Genomic DNA, 25,158 nt, shown 5'->3' with positions numbered 1-25,158 from the left:
CATAACAAACATTTACGTGGTTCAACTCAAGTGGAGTCTATTCTCTCTATCTCTTAACACGCCTTGCAAGTTCTGCCAACACAAAGCAAACATAGAGTTGGAAAAGTGGAGGCAGAAAAGGGGTGAGACTTTCGAGTGAGCCGGACAAACCCACTACTCAACAGAGAGTTACTCAACAGAGAGTTGAAGTTTTCATCTAACCCCTTGTTCCCATAAGGTACAAAGTTTGTTTTTGATGACTCATGGTGCTGCCTGCTACTATGCTTTAAGTTGCATATCAGTGACCTTTTTTTTTTGCAGCACAAGAGGTTGATGTCCTTACATACAAAATGGAGGCTGCCTGCCCACTAGCCCCCATTCCAAGCTGTTGCGTCAACTTCTCATGGGCGAAAAGGGTGGGAACGAGTCAAATGCGCTGACATGCCAAACAAAAAGATGCTTTTGGCCAATGTGGTTATGGATGAAATGCATAACAAGTTCAACATATTTAGTGTTATAGCAAAAAACATGATTGGCAGACAGGTAGGGGACATCAGCATTGTTAACAAAACTTAGAGAAAAAGAAACGAAGATATTGCAAGTGAGAGAGAACTCTAAACCATAGACTACTCAATTTCTTTTGTTATTATGCCTTAATGCTAGGATGACTAACAGCATGTTACTTGCAGGTACTCTTGGAAATGACAACAAGGCCATTAGCAGACTTGTAATAATGAAGAAGGAAAATATCAGACAAACAAGAAGATTGCAATGAAGAGTATGCATAACATGTTGAAGGATTCATTTGGTTGTACATGTTGAAGGATTCATTTGATTGTAGACCAATAAGTGGTAGTGAGAGGAACCCAAAAAGGCAAGATCCATCGCCACATCAGTATTTGGGGGAACCTACAACCTAGCAATATTTGATAAGATCACCAAGCAATATTTGGTAAGATCAGCAAAGGGTTCACCATCATAGAAAATGCAAAGGAAGCTTGGTCTTAATGGTCATATAAGTGGAGATTAGTTTGGATCTAGACATCGTTAGTGTGCTCTAGTAAATCAAACATGCATTTTGTTGAGCCAAAAGAAGGCCATTGGGAGTCGGGTGGCTTCAATGTCAAAATAGGAGAAAAGACCTAAATATTTAATAGAAATTTTGTTGGCATATGTTGAATAACATGAGTAATGACTTATGAATCACTTCTAGTATAGATATAAGAATGTGGACAATATGACCGGTGTTAAAGAATCATTGCAATTTAATGGCACAAATATGAAGTAGAAATCCTTTTGAGGTTGTACCATAGAAACATCTTACATAAGGTGGTCTTCGAAGAGAACATTCACTTCAAGTTATATGTTGAAGAGAGCAATTTAGTGACATCAACAGCCAAACAGTGCAAGTAATAGGATGTTTCACAATATGAAAAAAATATGAAAAAATCAAATATCGAATATTAAAAATTCATCATTTATTGTCACACTATATAAGGAAGAATAGAGAACAAGACTCCAGGCATCATTAATTAAGAGACCTTTAAACTCATCATACATACTTTGTCACCAATAAGTGCTTTTGAAGGCTTGGGGAAAAGTAGGTGGTCTTGGATTATTGGGAAATTTTGGTGCATAAAAGTGCAAGAAAAAAAACAACTAGCATAGAAACTTTGAGTTTGGAAGGGCTTGTCTAAAACCAAGTCATGAGGTGAGAGCAAAGAGTAGTAGAAGTAGAGGAAGGAGTGTTGTAGAAGAAGATGAAATAGGTTGGGTTGGTACATTGGTAGAAAATTAGTAGGAGAGGATGTGAAATTAGTGTATCATTGAGTTAGTAAAATTACTATATAAAAGTATATGTACTTTTAGACACTAAAGTAGCGGTTATGACCATTATATGGACAAAAACATAGATAGTAAGGACAACCAAATAGACTATGGTTTGTTGAACAACTTTTGACAAGAAGCATCATCTTCAACATAGAACTGAGCATAAGATTGGTTAAAAATAAACCATTGTAACAAAAACATAATCCAAAGTTTTGGATGTCAAGCCTAGTTGATCATCCAATTAAAGATATGCTTCTTCAACATGCTAAAGTTTGTATTCCGCTCACACATTTTATTCATAAGTGCATCAAAAAGTAAGTCCATATCCAACTCTATTTCTTTAAGACAAGTGAACTATGTTTGAAACAACCTGCTCCAACCACTTTGATTGATTTTTTGATAAGTGTGTGAAAATCTCTAAAACCTTTCATACATTCAACTTATAATGCATAATCTAAATCCTTATATATTGTAAGAAATCATCAATAGAGAAGATAAAATATTGATATCCATTCATTTGGAAAAAAATAAATCAAGAGTTCTAATCAACACATAAGCTAAAGTCTCAAAAGAAAAAGTATAAGTGTGTTTTAGTTGCATATTTCATGCAAATTAGTTTAAGAAGTAATCTCTTCCTTTTTCATTCCTTTCCATTCAAATAAGCTGTTAACTAAACATTTTGTGCAACTTCGTGGACTTAGGTTCTAACTAGGGCCATCATGGGAGGCTAAAAATTCTCAATATTCCTGGTTATGATGTGTTACCCCCATGACCATTATTTGCAGATAGTGCCACTATTCTTTGCATAGCATATTTTCCCCCCATAGAGTCCAACAAGCAATCTTTAGTTGAATTTGAAGCGTGGTACTTAATCACAATAAATCAGTTGTGATTCACATTCAAATTTGGAAAGCAGAATTAAAAGGCTAGGAGGCTGTGTTGGATGGGGTTTACAAAATACAATAAGCCGTATAATACCCATTTTGTTCCTATCTTTTTTTTTTTTTAAATGTCAGAAAATAAAAAACGCATATAATACGCGTATTATACTTTTTTTTTTGTGTTTTTTCATATTTCTTATGATTTTTTATTTTTTTTATAATTTTTAAGATTTATTAAATGTTTGGATTGCTAATTAAGGAGAAGGGAAGGGAAATTATTAATGATTATTGTGTTTGGATGAGAATGAAAGGAAGGAAAAAATACATGTCTCCCCAATCCCTCCAAAAATGGAAAGATTGGGAGGGAAAGGAGTCAATATTTTATATTACGACCAAAACGCCCTTGATAAATAAATAAAAGATGCCTCAGGTCCCTTTTTTACGAGTTTATTGGATGACATGCAGATGGGTGTTAAGCAATACCACATACTGCAACCGAGAGTCCTTGTCTTTTAAGCAATACCACATACTGCAACCGAGAGTCCTTGTCTTTTTTTTTTTAATATTTTTCTATCTAAACAACATTTTACATTGTTTTTTCTCTTTCAATTTCAAGTGAAGTTATTATCATTGTGTGCTATTTATAGTTAGTGATAATAAGTACGAAAAAATATGAATTATTGCATTTGGCTAAACTCACTTGCCTATATGGCTATTTCTAGAACGCCTTGGTATATTTTATTTTCCCAATATTTTTAGTACGATGCACAGTGAAAATTTATGTTGTTAAAGTTTATTTTTTATTGTTAATTTTCTCATGTAATAGAAAATTAGGTTATAAAATATTTAAGTCATTTTAAAAAAAAATTAAACAAAAGTAAAATAAAAAATAAAATAGACATAGAATAGTTTTTTTTTTTTTTTAAAAAAAAATGACATGTGTTACACTTCAATCAAACCATATAGTTGAATAATAAAATTAGTATTTTTACAAGGATAGGAGCATTAGTATAAACCAACTTAATTTTTTTTATTCTTTCCTTTCCATTCATTAATTCCTTTCTCTCCCTTTCCCTCCATCCAAACAATGAGTGAGGAGTTTGATCTAGCAAACCTTGCATTTGACCAAGACTTTTGGTTTGATAATAAAATGCATGGGCACAAAGAATTTGAGAACCAATAAAAGTTTATCGACTTTAGTCATGGAAAACTTTAGATATGAAAAACTATGGGTTGTGTGATCTTTGTTAGTCAGCAATCATACCAAGCTAACTTATGATTTTCTTATAAGTGGACCCACTTATAAAATATTACCATTTTGAACATGCCAGATGTTAAGAGTCTAATCTTAGTCTTATAAAACCATCAATCAAAAATTTAAAGTAGTTGATATTTTCCAGCTTTTTAAGGCTTAATCTTTGATAGAAAACTTAAAATAATTTCTCCTATATGGATTACAAACATTGAAAAGAAAATGCGAGCTAGAGTTCATATGCCTTAGATATATATTTGAATATTGAAAAACGTTTAATGCTTAGCTAATTCATTAGCAAATTTTTCTTCTCATGCATCCCTGTTAAATCTTAATGAATTGCACCAAATGCAAAATTAGTCTTAAGAATCAGAATTATGAATTTAATTGACGTGATTGATATTTTGGTCATTTACATTTGAAACCAAAAGGAGTTGGCATAGTGTGAAGTAAACTAAGGCTATAAAGCAAGCATAATGATCTATCTATCATCAAGTAAGAATCCATGTTATCAAAGGCAATCCAAACCCATACAACATATGCCATAGTTCTTTAGTGATAAGGCTTAAGTCATGTTAATAGGGATAAGAATATAGTGCCAATGATGATGAATGCATAGCATATTGCTATGGGAATCAAAATTCCTCAACATTATAATCTGTAGAGTACACAAATGGATCTTTGTCATGTCCATATTTCTTCTTTATGAAGCTAGAAAAGAGGCCAATAGGAATCTTAAATTTTCTTACGTGGCAAAGGTTTGATCAATCATTTCTAACTTGGACTTTCTCTACCATAGCAAGTTTGTTGGCTTGAACGCATCTTATAGTGTATGCACATGTATCTCTCATGCACAAACTCATGTTTAGCAAGTTCAATCTCAATGTAGAACTTAAGAAGTCAGCAACAGTATTATTGTTTATGTTCTTAAAGCAATGGCCAGCAAAACCCGTGGATGATTTGATGTTATACATCTTGTTAGGGTTACATACAACTAATTTTATACCTCTAATAATATGTAAATGCAAAGACAAACGTCATGAACTTATATAAATTGTTGAGTTTGTTTCTAAAAGACAAAGCAAAACTTCGTGATCATGACAACTTCAAAACAAAATTTAGAAGAATGGGGCATACAACTTCAAAGGCATGATGTCTTAATTTCTCACATTAGTCATTAATCAACTTCTCTTCAACATAGACTGCAATAAGTTCATCTTAGTGCAACTGATTTAAAGGCTGCATTTTTAGGCAACATAACCCTTTCTTATTGTATTGCTAGTGAAAGAAAATTTCATTTTCGATAGAAAGATGGTGACCGATGGAAGGAACAATCAACATATTTCTCCTTTAAAACTGATTACTAGGGACATGATCATTTGTTAATTGATTATTACCAAAGTCTTTTATCACATGTTGCCTTGCACCCAAATTAAGGTATGTGGTTGTCTTTTGGAACACTTTTATCTTTGATAAATTTAAAAGTATTGCTTTGGCACTTGCAATGTTCATGCTTTCAACAATCTTGACAACTAATATGCAACTAGATCCTATATGACCTATCTTGCCACATGTGTGATATTGTACAATCAGAGGTGTTTCTCATGGATGATTGGTTTGTTGTCTTTTTCCTTGCCGTATATACTCATACACATTTTTTGTGACAATGGGTTTAAATTCCAATTGTTTATGAGTTATTTGGGTCTCTCATTCTTTATAGGAAAAGTATGAGAAGAAGACAAGGTAGATTTAAAAAAAAAAAAATCTTAAAAGGATTTGTAGTTAGAATAGGTAACTTGTCCATGCTATGTGCAAACTATGTCAGCTCCTTAAACATGTAGTGAGTGGTATCTTTGAATACTAAGCCATGACATTTAGGTTCTAGGGAAATTTTTTATAAGATTCTGAAGATTACCGAAAGAATTTCTATGGGGAGACTTGAAATAAAACTGAAAATTGCACCTTATAAGCTGGACTTCCATGTGCGTTCTAATGGAGTGTGGGGAAGGGTAGGAATTGAAAGTTTATCTGGTGCTATCGGGGCTAATATGTTATTCTTGGTGATTAAGGCTCATTGTTCTAATTCCTTATAGGCAATGTTTGTGAGAAGCAAGTACTCTGGGAGACATAGCTTATGGACCTACAAGTTGAAGGTAGAATATTCCTGGTCATGGAACGACCCAATATGGGCCAGTATTGATGAGTCTAATCGTCTCATTGCTCGGCAATCGACCGATGGGGAACTATGTAACCTTTGAACTAAAAATCATGAGTGAGGTATTCTCTTTTTATCTGTTAAACAACGTGAAATATGACAAGTGTATCCATTGGCTTGGAATGTTTGCTCAGCAAATTTACATACCTAGGGCTTTGCCTCCTTCTATTAGCCAGGGGGTTCCTAATGGTTTTCTGCACGTACTAACTATAGATATTCACATTGGATTAAAGTGATTGTGTTAGTGGGGAGATGCCCGAAGATGCTGCTCCCTCTTTCGCCTTGGTCATGAGGTCCAGGACTACTAGATGGGGAGCAGTACACTCATCAACTAGATTGTCATGTATCCACCATTTGCAATCCAAACAAGTAGCACAAATGTGAATCAAATTGATGGATGGATTTTCACCAGCTAAATTACATCCTTAACATGGAATATGATTGTGTTTGCGGGGAAGCAAGGACATATCGTATGATGAAGTTAGAGATCTTTAATGTAAAGGTCGGAAACAGGTGGAAGGTGACATTGGACAATGATGCCATTCCTAGAACCAAAGAGACATTGTTCTTAGCATGCAGAAAAAAAAAAGTTAAAAGAACTCCTAATAGCAAATAGGCTTCGACATCTTCAATTTTCTTGGGCTTGCAGGTGTGTTCTGCATGAATTCCAGAAGGAGTCAACCTCCCACATGTTCTTAAGCTGAAGTTTTTTGGAATGTTGTGGCCATTTTGGGATGTTAAGCTTTACACTAAGATTTTCTTCACAAACTCGATCTGTGAGGCACTAGCTTCGTGGTGGGGGCTGGAAATTAGAGAGGCATGGGTAAGAAAATTATATGTAGGCTACTCTGTCCCATGAATATACAGTCTTTGTGAAAGGCTGACAATGCAATCATCTATAGGTGTCTCAACCTGGGTTAGGACGATATTTGCCAAACATTTTGACTGATTTCATGAAGATCATATGTATTACCATGTGGGCCTTCAACTTTAGGAATGAGATTGCAATTGTCTTTCTCTTTGATCCTCAATGAAACACTAATGGCATACAATTGCATTTTTGTGGGATGAATTTTTTGTGATATTCTCTGTGTATGGCTTGATCAAAGCACTCTCAAAGAAGAATTCATCAGGGCGAATTATGGTTTTTCACCGAGGGGGTGGATTGAAGCGATTGCTGCAAAGAATTGATCTGAAATGAAGCACTTCGTCTATGGGCATTGTAGAAAGGATCGAATATGACCCTCAAAATGGAATGACATTCTTCATATTATTCTTAGTGGTTGTTTCAGGACATCAAGGTTTGATGGAATTCAGGAAAGGAAAGGAGATTCTTGAAAAGAAAGGATCAATTTTAATGTTGTCTAATGAGGATTTAGGGCGCAGGTGTGGATTAAGTGTGTCTTGGCCCTATTGGAAATACCAGCGTGAGTGAAGAACCCATTATAAATGATAGTGAGAAAAACGTTAATAGTTGGAGTGGTGGGGGCAGTTATAATTGCAGTAATGTTGATTATTTACTCAACTTGGGCGGTGTCAATTGCCATTTCTCTTTTCCCTTTCATAATTTCCTTTCCACAATTGGTAGGGTCAGCGTGAATGGCAATCTCCTTTTCTTTTCTAAAATCTATCAAACCTTGATGTTCTGAAAGTCAAAGTTGTCCCTGAAGCTTCGCTTTGCGAGTGTTTTTTGAGTCAAAGAAGTTTTGCTTCTTCTTTCGCCAATGCCAATGCACGGAAAGGGAGGCAGTTGCGATAGCGAAAGAAACCAGTGCGTGCTTTCTTAAGGGAACCCATGAAGCTCTTACGGAAGGGAGAAATTGGAATTGTCTTTCTCTTTGATCTTCAATGAAACACTAACAACATACAATTGCATTTTTGGTATGAAAAATGATTGATCCTTCTATTATAGTAGCCAGCACTTTGAACGATTTGTCTGACCTGAATCAGTTAAGTGACCTTCATTAAGAACCATTCAATGCAAATTCCAGATTTTGTTTGATTAAAGTTGTCCTGGAGACCTAATCCATGGCTCTCCATTGTCAAATGCCAGGAAAGAGATTTTTGCTTGGTTAAAGTTAATTTTGACATGTAGTTCATGGCCATCCATTGGGGAAGTTGGTTTCATAATTCTAGTAGTCTTGCAGCCGTGACAGAATTCAAATTGCTTATCCAGTCAGAAAGCTAAAGAAGGCGGACTCTCAAAAGTCGGTGTAGTCAGGCCGTTGTCGTTCAACAGCGGTGGTTTTGAGAAGTCATCATGATGGTAGGACTCAAGTATTGGACACCGTAGAGCTGTAGTATTGGATACAACAATTTAGTTATGAGCTAGGAAAATTTAAAGGCTCATGAATGGATTTTTCTGTGGTGCATTGCAATTGGGTGCATTTCAAAGTAGTTACTCTTCAATCTTTGATCTTTATTGAGATTTTTCCAATTGTGAGATTGTCCGCAAGGTCCTTCTCAGGAATGAATCCCTGCTCGGGATGGATGTATCCATTTACTTTTTGCTTGTCTTTTGTACCTTTAGTACATTCTATGTTTCCTGTGATTGTCTAAACTGATCATTTATTTGTTGCCAATGAATTTTTACAAGGAAAGCTAGGCTACATTCCCTGATCGAGATAGAAGAGTCAAAAGTTTTAGCTATTTCAGCTTGTTTATGTAAATTTTCTCTCCCAAAGTTTGGAAAAAAGAACTAAAAAGAAGAAATACATTGAAAAGGCCACCTAGACTTTCAACATACTTTCAAGTAAAATTATTTAGTCTTGCACAAAATACACATAATCATTTTGACGTCATTTGTACTTGGCTTAGGCATTGCCATTTGTACTTATTTTGTTTAGGCAAATGCCATTTGTTACTTGCTTGGGCAGGACATGTAACCATCAAATTTTAGTGTCTTACATGAGTGAAGTTGGGTGAGTAGAAAGAATATGTCATGTCTAACAATTGGATGAGTACAAAGCTTATTGTCTAACAAGACGGTTTTCATCTCAAGGTACATGTCTACTTTTCAGTGTTTTGAAATGACACTTTCACGATGCTTCAACTTTCTTATCATACAAAAATTTGAACAAAAAATTCCACCCACCCTCAGACCATCCGTTGCAACAACTCTTACATAAGTGAACTTGTCTGAAGAGTTTGGCATAGTTAGTTGGGTCAACAGCAGGTATGACAATGGTTGGTCTCCTGTAACCCCTTGCAGAAGCCTAAGCAGGTGTAGGCCCTCAAGGTGGGCGTACTGGTCTCGACAATGCAATTTCCTTCAAAACCCAAAAACATCAAAGAGAAAAAAACGGCAATCATAACGCTCCACAATAAGATGGATCCTACGAGAAATGTTTTTGTTAAGTGGAGTGTCCAATTTTGACAAACGTTTTTCACCTGTTTTGGATAGCCCTTTTTTTATAAGCAAAACTGCCTAGCATGAAGCAACATCTTCTCTTTTGTGAATATTTACAACATATAGAAAAAAGATGGATAAAATGGTATTAAAAACTTTGGTTATCAACACATTTGTACCACTGTGCCAGGTGACGGTACAAATGACACACCATTTAACTGGTGACGAGTTCCCAACTTGGCAAGCTAAGAAAGAAGGGATAGAACAAATACTGAAACAACAGTTAGTAGCAATAAGAGATAAGGAGACCGCACTTAAGCATCACAAAACCTAAAACCATTCATTTGGTATTTTACTATAGTACGAAATTACACTCAATACATCAAAGAATAACAAATTACACCTCATACATCTAATAGATGACACATTATTGATTTCGACAAGGACTACAAACCCTCCCAAAAAATTAGCACCCACGCCAGACATTTCTTGTATATTTGCCTAAACCTCATTGAACTTTCTTGTGAAAGCAAAACAATTTTCATAAAACACTAATAGCAAAACAACTCAAAGAAACCTTAACGAACAAAACTGGAGAAACTCCAGCCAGGACACCAGATTAAAAGAACACGACAACAGGTACTTCTCCTGCCTTCACTGGATGGTTGGAGTCTGCCACAAAAACAAAATGAGAAACTTGTGCTTCCACAAAGATTGAGAAAACTTACACAAAGGGAAAGGAGACGAAATCATACCTCACATATTGGTATTTTCTTGTGGCCATTCAGAACCAAACCGCCAAAAGAATTGTAGAGAAATAGAAAAAGGATGACAAGACCATGATAATTTACAGGAATATTCCACATTAATGCTTATTTGCAAATGCAAGCAGAGCATTAGCTTGATCAGGTGGGAGGCTGCCCATGATAGGTTGAATCTGATCACCGTAGCATGAAACCAGATGGCAAAAGGCCCTGCCAACTTGAGCTTTAACTTCAGAACTCTCTTCCGATGACATCACAATTTGGCCAAAAACTCGGATAACCTCAGGGATAAAAGAACGTATCTGAAAAAAAAAAGTATATGCTCAATAATGTCCGACAATAATGATATATTGAGAAATATACAAGACAATTAAGGAGAACTTCTGAACTTCCATCACCTCAGGGTTACTGGATACAATTAGGCTACAAAGGCAACCATAAACAGGCATGGACTCCTCAAGATCATCCTTCAGTGGTAACGCCTTGAGCAAAACTGGCAACACCTGCCAAATTGCAATTAAAATAGAATTTAAACATTACATACACAAGTGAACAATGCTTAATAATTGGTTACAAACCTGGTTTAATGGAATGAGTTGAGGTTGTGTCATAATCATTCTTGCAACAGCACCAGCAGCATTGTCCCTAACAGCATCCACTTCGGAATCTCCAAACATCGGATAAAGCCCACGTAGTATATCATTATAGTATCTAGTAACCAATGAAGGAATACAGTCCCGTATTCAAGAAAATGCTAGCAAATCACAAAGCAAGACTGAGGAAAATATATTCACTTTGCCAAAAGCCATGTCATTCATTTATATATATAGAGGGAGAGTGAGAGAGAAAGAGACAGGGAGAGCACTTGTTTCCTAAACTAGAGCTCACACTATGTCTTCAATCATTGTTCTGTTCTCATTACCAATCAAGCTACAGGGTCCACATAAGAAACTCGACAACAGAATTTTTTTTTTTCTAACTTCTGCTCATCTTAGATCTGATATATCATCCCAAAAATGGAATGATTGACTAAGTAGTTCCAAATGATCGGCAGCTAACAGGCCACAGACCCATTTCAGGCATTTCCACAACAACAAAGTGTGAGGAGGATACTTTACAGCAGGCTCCCCACCATTTTTGCAAAGCTCACCAACACAAAAAGCAGCATTCCTTCTATTTGTTGCCTCCGAGGATGCTATCTCTTTCAGTACAAGTGGCATGATTCTCTGATGTCATGATAAGTTAGTTTCCATGTAAGAAAGCATAGAAATGAAAATCAGTTTGAAAACATGGCATCTTACTTCAACATAAAGTGCAATAGGGCTACCCATATGCTGAGCCACCTCAGCAAGGCAAGCAACAACCATTGTTCGATCTTCAGGAGGACGTGATGCTTTCTGTTATTCCAATAAAATCATATGACATACTAACTTTCTCTCTTAACAATCACCAGGAGCTGCGGAAAGTTTCAAATGATGTCTAAAATACCTACCGCGAATTTCATTAGAGGCTGATAAAAGGTTGAAAATATGGACTCAAACTGCGGACCCATGCACTTTGCAAAAGCAGGAAGGATGTCAAAAACTGCGTCCATAAGAGCATCATCGTGTTCAACATCATTCTCGTCAATATCACTATCAGAATCCAATTGTTGGCATGCTGTTTCCTCACGCAAGAGTGCTAAAGTTGTCTCAACAAGATGTGGCATATCTGAGATCAAGTCATGCAATCAGAAAAAAACAAATATTCAGAAAGACACCTTTGGTCCAGTGCAATTTTCAATCACAGAAAACAACTAAAGCTCCTACTTACAACATTCAATAGGTGCATAGCCACAGGAATTAACTATCTCCACTATGCTTGTACATGTCTGAGCAACAACTTCCTTATCATCATCTTCTTTCAATGTTCTTAGATAGATATTCATGACCGTATCTAGAGCAGGCAAAATCAAACTTTTGAAACCAAGAAAGCACAAAGGATGAAATATAGAATCTAAGAATGCTGGTGATATATAAATTTACCCAGAACATGTTTACTTTCTGCAGACAAACTCTGCAAGAAAAAAGAAGTATGTCAACACATTGACGGATTAACCTGACAAATCAGAGCAAACACAACAAAATAACCATCCTGTTTAGTACGTGTTCAACGGCACAGGATTGGCTCCAATTTTCATTATGTAATATTTTTGCAGACAACAAATTCTAGAGGACAAAGGTAATATTTCACCCAGGAACTCACATAGGAAACACTTAAAAGCTGGATCAGAAGACAAATGAGGAAGTGGAACATGCCAACCTATAACAAAATGTACTGAAACTGTGAAATGTTCAGAATATCAACTTACATTTAAAGCTGGAAAAGCAGCCTGTGTGGCTGTGAAAATATCTGGAATGGAAGAATTAGGAAAGAAATTAGCATATGAAAGACATGTGACATTTGTTATCTGTCAGAAATAAGACAAAATGATCGATCCACATGCCCTGATATAACAATGTCCATTTAATTCATTTATGAAGCTCTCAGTCTCCCTTTAAGTACAAGAGTAAGTTAAACATGTAAATGGTAGGAAAGATTACCAACATGGACCTTCAATTTTCTAAAAGAGGATATCAGGTGTACTTATTTGACAATACAAATCAGATATATTAGTTAGGGGAGAAGCAGAAAGAAAAAAATGGATAAACTAAGAAAAGTATGAGAAATAGTAAACAATAAAATAAACAGGTTAACATAAAATATGAGTGACAAACAGAGAAAACAAGACATCTGTTCGTAGTGGTTCCTTACAATTTGATAGATGGATGAAGGAAAGAGAAATTTGCATCTTGGAGATGAAGATAATGATGGGCACCATTTTGTAACTTACAGTAACCAACTGGAAATCAAAACTTGATAAACCATTCAAGTACTATTTCCATCTAATATTTGCAACCATAGTTTTATTCTCCTTTTTGGTGTTCAAAATGCAAATTAATCTACACCAAGAATGCTATTGATGTAGGCCTACATAGCAAACAATTTAGGGTGCATATAGAAAAATGGCCATGAAAAGAACAAAAGCTAGTAGTTCTATAAGAAAAAGCAAATAAAAATGGGGTTCAGCTGGACAAAGTAGAATATCAAGGTCTCCACATATGCCAGAATGTGGCAGAAAGAATATGGAAATTCAATGTTAGCATTGACACATGACACATACCATTTTGCTGAACAATATAGTAAATCAGGCTGTATCAGATGATATGGATCAGTCTGACACAGCACTTTTAAAATGACTTTATATTTAAAAACTGAAAAATTAAATATTCATAAGAGGCCTAGGCTGGCGTCCAATAATGAAATTGGAAAATGAAGAGAAGGTGAGGCCTTATGCAGAGAATATGGGTGGATCCATCTATTTCTAGGGATATTTTCAAATGGGAATGCCAATTGCAAATAAGCTGATTTGGGCAGCATTGGTTGATTTGAAAGACCTGTATGGGACCCTCCAATGTTTCAGTAAGGGGCCAATATGATGCGTATTTGACAATACAAGTAGTAACAGAAAAAGACAGAACCGATTTTAATGTTCAGCACATGCAATGGCAACAGAAAGCCTGAATGGACAAGTACAATACTCAATAGTCATATTACGGAATAATTCTTTGTACACAAACCCTTAATGAAAATAAGTATCCATCACCTTAGCTCAACTATGTAACACAGGAACATATGCAAAAGCAGGCATATCTGTCATGGGCATCACATTAAAGAAAACTTAAATGGCTGAAGTTTGTGTTGGCATTAGTTGGAAGAAAGGAAATAAATGAATTTCTTAAGGTCCACATCTAAGACATTCAGCATCTTATGCTCTTGGAGTAATAAGAGCATGCCAAAAATAAGATGCAAGCATGGCAAGGTAAAAAGATGAGTTAAAAAAAACACTAACGTTGCAAAGAAATAATTGCCTGCAGGCGCACATCCTCATGAAAATAGCCAGCATGCTTGATCAAAATCTTCAATACTTCATCAAAATAACTAGTAGAAGTCAAGGATGATATCTGAAATTTGCATGTTTTCCATCTCTTTCTCTTTTATTTTTATGGTGTATGGAATATGGCTTTTCTATTTATTCTAACAAACTTGGCATCTAAACAGGAACAAGGATACGGTGTAAAGGAACTCTTAGTGTGCAATGCAAACAGCCCTATAGCTTGGGTAGCTGCTGCTTTCTCATCCAAGACTCCTGTTCTTATACTGATATGCCGAACTCTTGGTTCATCATTATCTTCATTGTCAGAAGAGATGCTAATAAATCCATTTTCATTGCCTTCATCATCAGTTTCATCAATGTCCAGCGCAGAGCCATCATCAAGATTGCAGGAAGCAACGGCCAGAGGCATCACATGTGGAAGGTACTATTTACAGGATGATCAATTAGCAGAACATGGTAAATTAGCCCCAGATGCAATATACCTCAATACAAAATGTTTTGAGTGAGACATCACCATAAGACAAGAAATACCACCTGTGTGAATCCATCATCTAAGAGCTCTGCTATATTGCTAAAGAAACCATGAGTATATTCTCGAAGTTCACTAAATTCCAACGCAAAACCCTGTTACAAATGGAACAGTCATCAAAAGAAAAAGTGGACCAGATTATAATGGAAATAAGTGACTGACTGATTACCGATATGGCAGCTTCAATAAAAGGAGGCAATATTGGTTCCATCTTAGCTCGACCAACAGCCATTGCAATTATGCCCACAAGTTCAGTGGCCCTTGCACGTGAACAAAGGTCTTCATCCTTAGTCAACACCATGAAGAACTTCATCAGTTCAAGAAGTCTTTCTGCATAAGGAATAAAGGCTTGCTCAGCTGCAGCTGCTACTGATCCAATAGCTGACTGTAAATGCAGTTTCAAGAGAAACAAGCTAGGTCAGCTGCAAATGAAACAGTAATCTGAGTTAAAAAGAACACTACCTATGAAAAACGATTACTGCCATACCATGCACATTTCCTGCAATTTGCGGGAGTTGGTCTGCAATGCCTCCAGCAATCTCATCATGAGAGGATCAAGATAGGGGCGTATCTCTTCACCCATATTCTCACAAAAAGCAGCCAAAGCATAATATGATTTTTCCTGAAAAATTGAATGCATTAAATTAAAACCAAAAAAGCAAGAATAGAAATTTTACAGACAGGGCCCCCTTCCTACCTGCACAGCATCTGATGTATCTGTTAGTGAGTTCAAAATGCAGGGAAGAACAATCTCATAGTGGGATACAATGTCCGGCTGCAAATACTCAGCAAATTGGCCCAATGCAAAGGAAGCAGCACCTCTCACAATTTGTTCTGGATCTTTCAAAGCTGCCAAGACAATTTCTAGAACAGGTTCCAACCTATTTTTCATCATCTCAAAGCAGCCCTCTGAAATGACCCCTAGAGCTGTAACAGAAGCTTCTCGCAATTTTGGATTTGCATTCTGAAAACTCAAAGAAGCAAATTCAAACACAGGTGGGAAAACATGTTTTCTTGGAAGATTCATGGCCATTGTATCAATAACTTCTGCAGCAGCACGATCTGCAGAAAAATCATCATCTTCATCCTCATGATTTGTCTCAGCAAGTAGAGGGCACATGATATGCAAGATAGGAACTATCAGTTTGTGTTTCACAAGGGACTTGGGCTTATATTTTGCAAGCCATGAAATTATCTGTATAGCCTGCACATAGAAAGGACAAAAAGGATAATGTTTGAGAAACATTTCACAAAAATGGAAAAGGGACCACCCACATATTAACATCAAACCGAACCTGATGACGAGTATTTGATTCCAATGTCTGGTTTGATGCAACTTCAAGAGAAAACTGGACAATGGATACAACAGAGGCCCCGAGAAGAGGTGCTGGAGATTCTACAAGATCATCAAAGATTTCAAAAGCAATTACAGCAACCTCCTCAACGCCAGAAGCAAGACATTTTCTTGACACGTTTAAGATATTTGGAACAAGTTCTCGAAAAGCAACCTGCATTGATTTGTAAAGAAAATGAAGCACAAGAAAGAGCATTTCTACAACACAACTTTAATAAACAACTAACAGATTAGCTAATCCGTCTACAACATAAAGAATGAGAAGATTCAAAAGTTAAAATTGGATGAAAAATCAAAAGGAAACATAATATGAATAAGAAGCTAAGAGATAAATTTTTCATGAAGGCCATTTTTTGCTGATATGTATTTCTCCAACACGGCCATTGGAAGGTTCAAGAATAATTCATCTAGCACATGCAAACAGAAAGAAAGAGAACACCATCAATTCAATGCACCACTTCCAAACCCAAGTTCTCAACCATACCAACATAAGCCCACAACATAAGAAATGTACGTTCATAATGCATGATTCCTTCACAGTAAAGAAACCATATCAACCAGTGCTATTAAAATCGGTTGGAATTGGCTGATTTGATTCGTTTCGGCTCTTTTTTCGATCCAATTCCCACAAAAATTTGATCACTTTTAACTTGAATCAGTGGAACTGTGTACCAATCGGGGGATTCAACTTGAAACACTAAATTTGGCATGTGAATTCCAATGCTCTGATTTCTGCTTTTGTCAGCAAAAAGGAGGCACCATGTTTAGTCTCCTTTTCTTGGAACATTCTTCAAGAACACCCCAAGCCTTACAGCTTTATGAGTGACCCTTCACGTATTTTTTCTGAGGTCACTTTTTTTTTTAATAAAATGAACTACAAATAAACTTTTTCAAAATTCCTTACCATAGTTCCACTGGTTATCAATTATAAATATTTTTTTTCCAAAATTCCTTTGCCAGTCCTCAACTAGTTATAAATGAGAAAGCTGTTCATAAGAGCCCCCCATGCCTCGAGTCATTTATCTTTATATAACAATCTATCTTTTTTTCTTAACTGTTTATAACTTTATGCTATTAAATTATTTTGTTTCCTTTTCTCTGATTTTATGATGTTTTTTTAATTTTATTTAATTTAAACTTTTAAAAATATTTAAATTTTAATTAATCCAATTCACAAAAGATTCCAATTCTGATTTGATTTACAGATTCATTGAATCATTTGGTTACTGATTCAATTAAAAAACCGATTTTAACAACATTGGTATCAACCAGTCTGAATTTGAATGCAGTCCACAGACCTCCTATGCTTAGTCATAACTATAGTCACAACTTTTTTTAAAAACAACGTGAAAAATAAGTCGATCAAACAAACTGCAAAAGATGTTTTTTTTTTTGAGAAAATACCGAAACGAAAAAAATGCAAAAATACGTTTTTTCGTGTTTCTTTTCGCATTTTTTTGCATTTGGATGTTTTTTCACATTTTTTATGTTTTCACATATTTTATATTTTTCCTTGTTTGGTGTTTTCACATATTTTACTGCCACATTTAATTTCATATTTAATTTTAAATATATTATTTCTTTTAATTGTTTTAAAATTTGCCAAGATCTATTCAAGATTTTCCTGAGAAAAACAACCTTCTGTGCAATACCAAGAAAAACCTTGCCGTTTAAAACCCATAAAGGTATGATATTTGTCTATGGTCATAAAAACTGTCATAATTATTGGCGTCCTTCATTGAACAAGAAAAAAATAAAGGAAAAAGGGCAAAATATTTAAACATCAATATTTTTCTTAGTTTTTCATTTTACTGAAGTAAAAAAATGTAAATGCATTTTAAATTTGTTAAGGTTCCTTTTAATAATTATTAAATATTTTGAATTTTTAAACTTAGTAAAAAACATAAATTTTTATATATTTTTTTAATATTTTTTTATATTCTTTAATAAACCTTGCCGTTTAAAACCCATAAAGGTATGATATTTGTCTATGGTCATAAAAACTGTCATAATTATTGGCGTCCTTCATTGAACAAGAAAAAAATAAAGGAAAAAGGGCAAAATATTTAAACATCAATATTTTTCTTAGTTTTTCATTTTACTGAAGTAAAAAAAATGTAAATGCATTTTAAATTTGTTAAGGTTCCTTTTAATAATTATTAAATATTTTGAATTTTAACTTAGTAAAAAACATAAAATTTTATATATATTTTTAATATTTTTTTATATTCTTTAATTTTTTGAATTTCCAAAAATATCCCAAGAAAAACAAACTAATTAATAGTTTAATGCCTTGAGAAAACCTTGCATATAACCCAAGAATAATGTCTGCAAGAATGGTCCCAACCTAAATATTTTGACAATGTCATATTTTTAAGCATGTATAACCAAGTTAAAGTAACAACAGGTTTCCAGTGTAGTAAACAGTGAAGCTTAACAGAAAGCAACAACTAGATAAATTTTTTATGGAAGAAAGAGAAAAAAAAGGGAGTAGGATTTAGGATTGGTGCTTCTATGGCGAAATGCTCTAAAGAAGCAACAAGGTGAAACCAATCTTCTAAATTAAGCGAAAGAAGTAGTCTTTAAACAACGCATCAAAAGAACTATTGGAAACAAAATGCATTTGAACTGTAAACTTACCACTTCAGCCTCATCATGGATAAATTCCACAAAAGATCCAACAGCCCTATTGAACAGCAATAAAGTTTCAGAGATAACTTTTTCATATGAATCCAAAGAAAGAAACCAAGTAGAGTCCCAAAAAAGGATAAATGGGTAATAACCAAAATTAATAAGAAAACTACAAAGGCAAGAACTATTACTTGAGTGCTGCTATTATTACTCGAGTGCTGGTTTCATCACGAAGTGATTTGAGAAGAAGGGCCTGCAGAGAAGGAAGATGTGGCCGAAATACTTCCCCAATTGTTTCAGTTAAAGAGCTGAAAAGAATCAATGCCACCTGAAATGAAAATAGGAAAACAGCTAATTATTTATATAATAAAGACATTAATGCATGAGATAATTGCTATACGTAACTTACTTCACTAAATTAATCAGGAAGATCTTGACGTTCATTAATGCATATTTTAAATAATTTTTCCATGAACATGATAGAGTGATCTTTTAAGAATTTGATCAACTCTCCGTCTAATTGACCTACACATACACACACCAATTATATACGGACTGTAAGGAAATTTCCCTATTTTAATTTAATATAATTTTCATTCTTTTCAACTTGGATAAGTGAACTTTCAGATATAAACTAGACCATATAGAGACACTAGGTTTTTTTTTTATTCTAACCAGTAACCACCAATAGACAAAAATGAACAAATAAACATACAAATAAATAAATAAAGACGGAAGTTCAAGAGAATGATTCCCCATAAAAGTAATTAAAGCAATCATATTTCAAGCAACAAAAATTAGAGAAATTCCCTCTAGAGAAGCAGACAGAAAAACCATGATAATGACAATGTAGACCAATGTCAATTCAAGTAAGAAAACAAATCGAACTCTCGGACAGCACAATTCTTTCGCATTCACATCAGCGTGTTTATAGATAAAAATGAGACTACAAATGGGCATCCTTTTAGTTCCTGTGGGTGATTGTCAAACAAGGTTCCAACTCTCATATCTTCTGTGTGTGTGTGTATATATTTATATATTCTTAGGGACCTTCCTGGCGAAAACAGAGAACAAGATAAGCATCTGCAGTAGACAGGACAAGAAGCCCCTGTTGCTGTTTCCCTCAACCTTTGACAGGGTTAGCTCCTAAAAAACGAAGCTTCTTCAGGTAGGGAAGCACCATGAAAATCCATGAAAATGGATATCTTTCCACCAACTCATGAAATATGTGCAGCCTTCTCAACCTCTCATTATGTTGTTAACAAAATAAAGAATCTATATCATGCCCAATCAATTCAAATAGGGTTGGCAGAAGATCCCAAAAAGCATAAAATGGATTACCATCTTCGTAGGAGCAAGTCTCACTCATGTATAACACAATGTCCTAACCGGCCTAAAAATTATAATGCTTAAAATTATATGTTTTAATCCACAAATGAAAGACATGCATTTTACCTCACGATGGTCTTCCTGATTGCTTTGGCTGCATTGAAACAAGAAGGGAAGCAATTCAGGCCACTCCCCTGCTGGCACAGCATATTTAGCAATAACACTAACAACATTTGCACTTGCTCGCCTCACTGGAGAGCTGCACAACCAACAAAAATACACATGGTTAGAAACTGCAGAATTCTCCATAGCATACACTTAATTTGGAAATTGCTTTTAATGTAAGATTTTGATGCTAAGGAACAAATTCTCCATAGCAATAAACTTGTTTTGGATAGTTATTAATGCTAAAAAGTAAAAACTGTCAGAATTAACAGCCTGTGAAAGGGATCACTCCCTTCAGATCATCACCACAGACAAAACGCCAAAATGGAAGCAACTCAGTGCGAAGATTAGACCAGTTCTAGGTCTAATGTTGGGTTGACATAACAATGGTAGGGTGGTTTTGTTCTGGGATATTGAATCTACAGTTGATCATTTATTACACTGAGGATACTTGTTCCAGGTTTTCAATTTTGTCAAGGTTGGATGTCACTACAAATGTAGTTAACCCAGCATTTATATATATGCCTGCACATATACCTTATTACCTATATGCACCTTGCAGGCAATGAATAGCCGCTCACCAGCCAGTTTGGTTTTAAAAATCCAACTGTATGTGAGGATGCAAAAGATTAAAACCTATTTACATAAAAGATCAGTAAAACTGGATATATAAAACAAATTTCATAGAAGAACAAAATCAACAACTTCATATTCTTTGAATATAAGGGTCATAAAATCACATTCATGCATCGGATTTTGCCGACTTTTTTGTGAGGCATATAGATTTGGATATTCCAAGTTCATCTATGAGGTTGGATTTACAAAGGATGGCCACTGACAATTTTACTCTCTCTCTCTCTCTCACACACACACACACACACACACACACAAAAAGATATGTAGTCATAAATATCAATGTTTTTACCAAAAAATGTGATGACAAGGAAACCACAACAAAAAAATCCAAAAATGAAAATATCAAATTTTTAAAAAATTTCAAAAACATTATTATATTTTAAAATTTTTGGATTTCTTTTAGCATTTCAATAACTACTTTGAATATTTGTCAATGTTTTGTACGAAAAATAATAGAAAACTCAATTTTTTCATATTCTTTAATTACTTTTTATAGTTTTGAATTCCCGAAAAGAGTAACTTCCCAAATAGTATTTGAGAAAAATCTCGTCAATAAAAACTCAAAAACTATATAGCAGAGACAAACTCAAAAGCTCCAAATCTATTGGTTTGAAATAAAAAAGAAAGTCATTGAAAACCAATTGACAAACTAAATTCTGCGAGGATCTCAAATTCAATGGTTTCAGAATGTTCTAAATCTATAAAAAAAAAATCTGGGGGTCACAAACCCAATCCATAATTTTGGGGTACTTACCAACTAGCCAGTAATAGTGGTACTTGCCCTCGAATTTAATGTATGCTTGTAAAGATCAGCATCATTTACTCGATCTAAAATTATAACAGTTTATTATTAAACCCAATATTCGTAAGTACACTTGAATTGCTGAAAAAGCATAAAGTAATGTTCATCTTTTGATAACCTTTACCTTTGCAGTTCACAAGCAATGTTCCTACTGTTTCCAAAATGAAGATCATATACAGTGAAGGAGCCAAAAAGATTTTTTTTAGGGGGGCCATTCATGTTCTACACAAAGTTTGAATAAGGGGATGTGAGGTTTTTTCTTTTTCTTTTTTTCCAAAATTAGGGGTGGCCATGGATTTCCTCCAAAAAAGTTTTATAAATGAAATTGAAGTTTTTGGTATTTCAAGGAGGCCAGGGCCCTCCATTGGCTCTTTCTTTATCTACTGGCAGGTCTTCTTCAATCACGTCCAACGATACATGCTCGTCCACATCAGATTACATAGGATGTGGTCTTGGTCTAGCTGAACACAGTTCTGAGAACCTTCGGACCACAAAAAGATATCCTGGGATCTATGTTGTCAAGGTGTCACCAAAGCAACGCCTAGGCGTGGACTAAGCCTGGGTCCACACCCGTCACCTGTTATATGTGTATACTGTTAGTTTGTCATATAATATATAGTTGTGTGATACCTGTTATATTTATACATTAGTATGGTTATGTGCTTATAATGTATATTATTATGTACTGTTCGTCTTTTTATTATATTACATCTTATTCAAGTACAGTTTGCTATACCTGTGATATTACATAACTTATATATAAATATATTATGTACATAGTCTATCTGTTCTATATATGTTTCTCTTTCTGGTTTCTTATTTCAGTTTGAATTGTTAATTTGTTATGCTTCTCTTTCTGTTATATGTGCTTTAGTAACATGTATACTGTTATATACTGTAACATGTATTATACTGTTATATGCTGCTGTATTAATATGTAATATGTATAATGTTATATACTATAATGAGTAATATGCATTATACTTTTATATACTAGTTATAAACTTATAAGAACACCTACTTGGCATTGGAAAAAATGCCACTGCATGTAACAACTCGACAACCAAGATTACAAACTTTTTAATTGATTTTGCACATGCAATGAAGTCAACAACTAATTTTTGATTGTTTAAGTTTATTATGATTTTTATATTACTGCTCTCCACATTTCAAAATTCAAATATTAGTAATAGTTAATCAAAATAACTTGACATATTAACATAACTAAAAAAAATCAAAAAAAAATTGGCGAGCCTAGCGGCACCTGCGCCTTGACAACACACCTTGGGATAGTTGGTCAATCTTATGACCTCAAACAGGGATAGTTGGCCCGTACAAAATACAAGAATAATATACCCCATGTAGACACACAATGCCTTGATCTGTGTGCAGATGGATATCAAAACCATAACCACGGAATCCAAAGGTACTTTGCTAACTTTCAGCAAATTCCTATGTCCACTAAATTGCTTTTTTCTTTGTTAATTGCATATCAACATCCTATAAAGCCATAGCGAGTAAAATACATTCCCAACTTCATAAGCCTCGACATGGATGAGAACACAGATAAATCATGTGAGTGGGGAAAAAACAATGGAAAACATGGTGAATCGTTTCTTGTCTGCTACAGTGCTTGTACACAACTCCTGTCCCTTGTTTGCTACAGAAGCTCTCCTTTCCTTGCTCTGTAAAGGGATTTTTTTCTTGGTAGACCTTCCCTTATTCCATTATAGCATAAGTATGGCAACTCTCTAGGCCACATTAATCGTCCCAATAAATCGGTGCATCTAAGCTACATCCTTGAGAAAGCAGTTCGTCACAGGAGAAATGTCCCTTCATTTGAATTAATGATTGTTGTCCTCATGAGCATCAGCCAATTTGATCCATTCCATCTCCTCGTCTGCATATTTACGCAGTATGGTAGGTGGCGACACCAGCTCAAGACGATCCCATATCCGGCTTCCTCCTTTATCCGATTCAATCGCATCCAATCTTACTTATAAATAATTCTCAGACGATAAAGTTAAATAATGACCACCAGAAATTCTTAAAGCATCACCATCTATTACCAGGACCGAGAGCACGAAATATCAATCATATAAAACCAGAAAACTCAAACAAATCGAAGGCAACGAAGAAAATTCGTGCAGCAAGAACATGGGAAAAATCAGACACAACCGTAAGAGAATGGCCGAGATAGATAGAGCGTCAGAAAAGCGAGAGGAAGATGGAAACCTGTGCTCGGTGGTGATGCTGGAAATGAGAGTGGACTTGACGGAGTCCCTGAGCTGCGGGGAGAGCTTAGCCCAGTGACCGGTAATTTTCTTGCGAAGAAGGACGGCGGAGAGCTGGCGGACATTGGAGGTCTTGGCAGTACGGAGGTGCTCGGTGAGGGCGACGACGACCTGCGGGTGCTTCGAGAACTGCTCGATCTGCTCCTCCGCCTTCTTTCGGGCATCATTGTCCGGCATCAGACACTGAATGAGAAGCAACTCCAGCGACTGCGCCATTGCCTCCGCTTCTGCCGCCAAGCTCCAACCAAACCCTTGGGGAACCCCGCAAAAGATCGACGAGATGAGAAGGGGCTAAGGAGAGAAGCACCAAAAGCCCTAATTTAGCGCCGCCGTCCAGAGGAGGCAAGGGCGATAAACCCTAAATAATCGCGAGGAGTCTCCGGAAGTCGATCTTTTTTTTGTTGAGAGAAAGTGGGAGAGAGGGCGGGAGAGGACAGTTGGACGGATCTTTTCGCGGGCAGTGGGGCAACGGTCATGGGTAGCTGGAAAAGGGGTCACCATGGTTCAACTGGAGCGTCGGATGTGAATGAGATTGGATATATCCGATTACTCGTTTATTTGATTTTAGATCCACCGTAGAATCAAGAAATTTGGACAGTTTAGTATCGGATTTTATGCGGCTTTATAGTTGAAACTAATTTTTGATATCCCGATCCCAGTAAAGATCTTACCCAGTTACATATAAATGTATTGTTGGATCTTACGTTAGTAGTGTTCAGCTTTAATTAAAAAAAATTGAATCCAAGTCTCATGTACAAATTTCATTACATAAGATCTATAAGTCCAATTCAATAAAGGCTCACTCCATCCAGTTAATTCGTTTAGACCCTTCCTTTATTCCCGCTCAAAACTAAGGGTGGGTCACAAACCCCCACGGCCCAAATTTTTGTTGAGAAAAAAAAAATACAAAAGCATGTTCTTTTAAAGAGCAGCAAAATACATAAGTCCAACTCATGTTTGAAATTGAGTGTGTTGAGTGGTTGAATTCTTTTGAGTGGGGATACAAAAGGTCAAAGTTCCTCTCGGTTTCCTTACCTCCCGAGTTTAGGGCTACTATGTGATCTATGTGAACATACATACTTTGTTCATAGTGTCTACCACCGATTGCAATGTAAAAAAAAAGTACCCATGAGAATCAAACTGATGAGAGAGTTGCTAGACTATGCACGCAC

At 35.4% G+C, this 25,158-nt stretch overlaps 1 protein-coding gene across 1 annotated transcript; it reads right to left on the bottom strand.

Annotated features, from left to right (window-relative positions):
* Positions 1-9,820: 9,820 nt before the first annotated feature.
* Positions 9,821-24,445, bottom strand: LOC116262518 (uncharacterized). The gene is made up of 21 exons (XM_031641967.2): positions 23,928-24,445; positions 20,216-20,348; positions 18,952-19,088; positions 18,770-18,815; positions 16,071-16,283; positions 15,473-15,979; positions 15,263-15,397; positions 14,945-15,160; positions 14,781-14,870; positions 14,423-14,670; positions 14,202-14,290; positions 12,621-12,661; positions 12,295-12,325; positions 12,083-12,205; positions 11,763-11,980; positions 11,572-11,667; positions 11,384-11,496; positions 10,849-10,981; positions 10,669-10,773; positions 10,262-10,572; positions 9,821-10,178 (listed from the first exon to the last, which is right to left on the bottom strand). Exons 1-20 carry the CDS (start codon positions 24,200-24,202, stop codon positions 10,372-10,374), a joined length of 3,150 nt encoding a protein of 1,049 aa, XP_031497827.1. The 5' UTR covers positions 24,203-24,445; the 3' UTR covers positions 9,821-10,178; positions 10,262-10,371.
* Positions 24,446-25,158: the final 713 nt, after the last annotated feature.

Source organism: Nymphaea colorata, chromosome 10, assembly GCF_008831285.2.
Source record: "Nymphaea colorata isolate Beijing-Zhang1983 chromosome 10, ASM883128v2, whole genome shotgun sequence".
In the NCBI taxonomy this organism is placed as follows: Eukaryota; Viridiplantae; Streptophyta; class Magnoliopsida; order Nymphaeales; family Nymphaeaceae; genus Nymphaea; species Nymphaea colorata.
The sequence above is the reverse complement of the archived record's forward strand: the minus strand, read 5'-3'. Positions and strand labels throughout refer to the sequence as shown.

Excerpts from the sequence above, each read along its gene's own strand:
- LOC116262518 (XM_031641967.2), bottom strand. The coding sequence starts at position 24,202 with ATGGCGCAGTCGCTGGAGTTGCTTCTCATTCAGTGTCTGATGCCGGAC. Across the intron at positions 14,291-14,422 it reads ACTAAGAGTTCCTTTACACC|TTATTTTGATGAAGTATTGA; the intron begins GTATCCTTGTTC and ends GACTTCTACTAG. Across the intron at positions 12,206-12,294 it reads AGAAAGTAAACATGTTCTGG|ATACGGTCATGAATATCTAT; the intron begins GTAAATTTATAT and ends TGCCTGCTCTAG.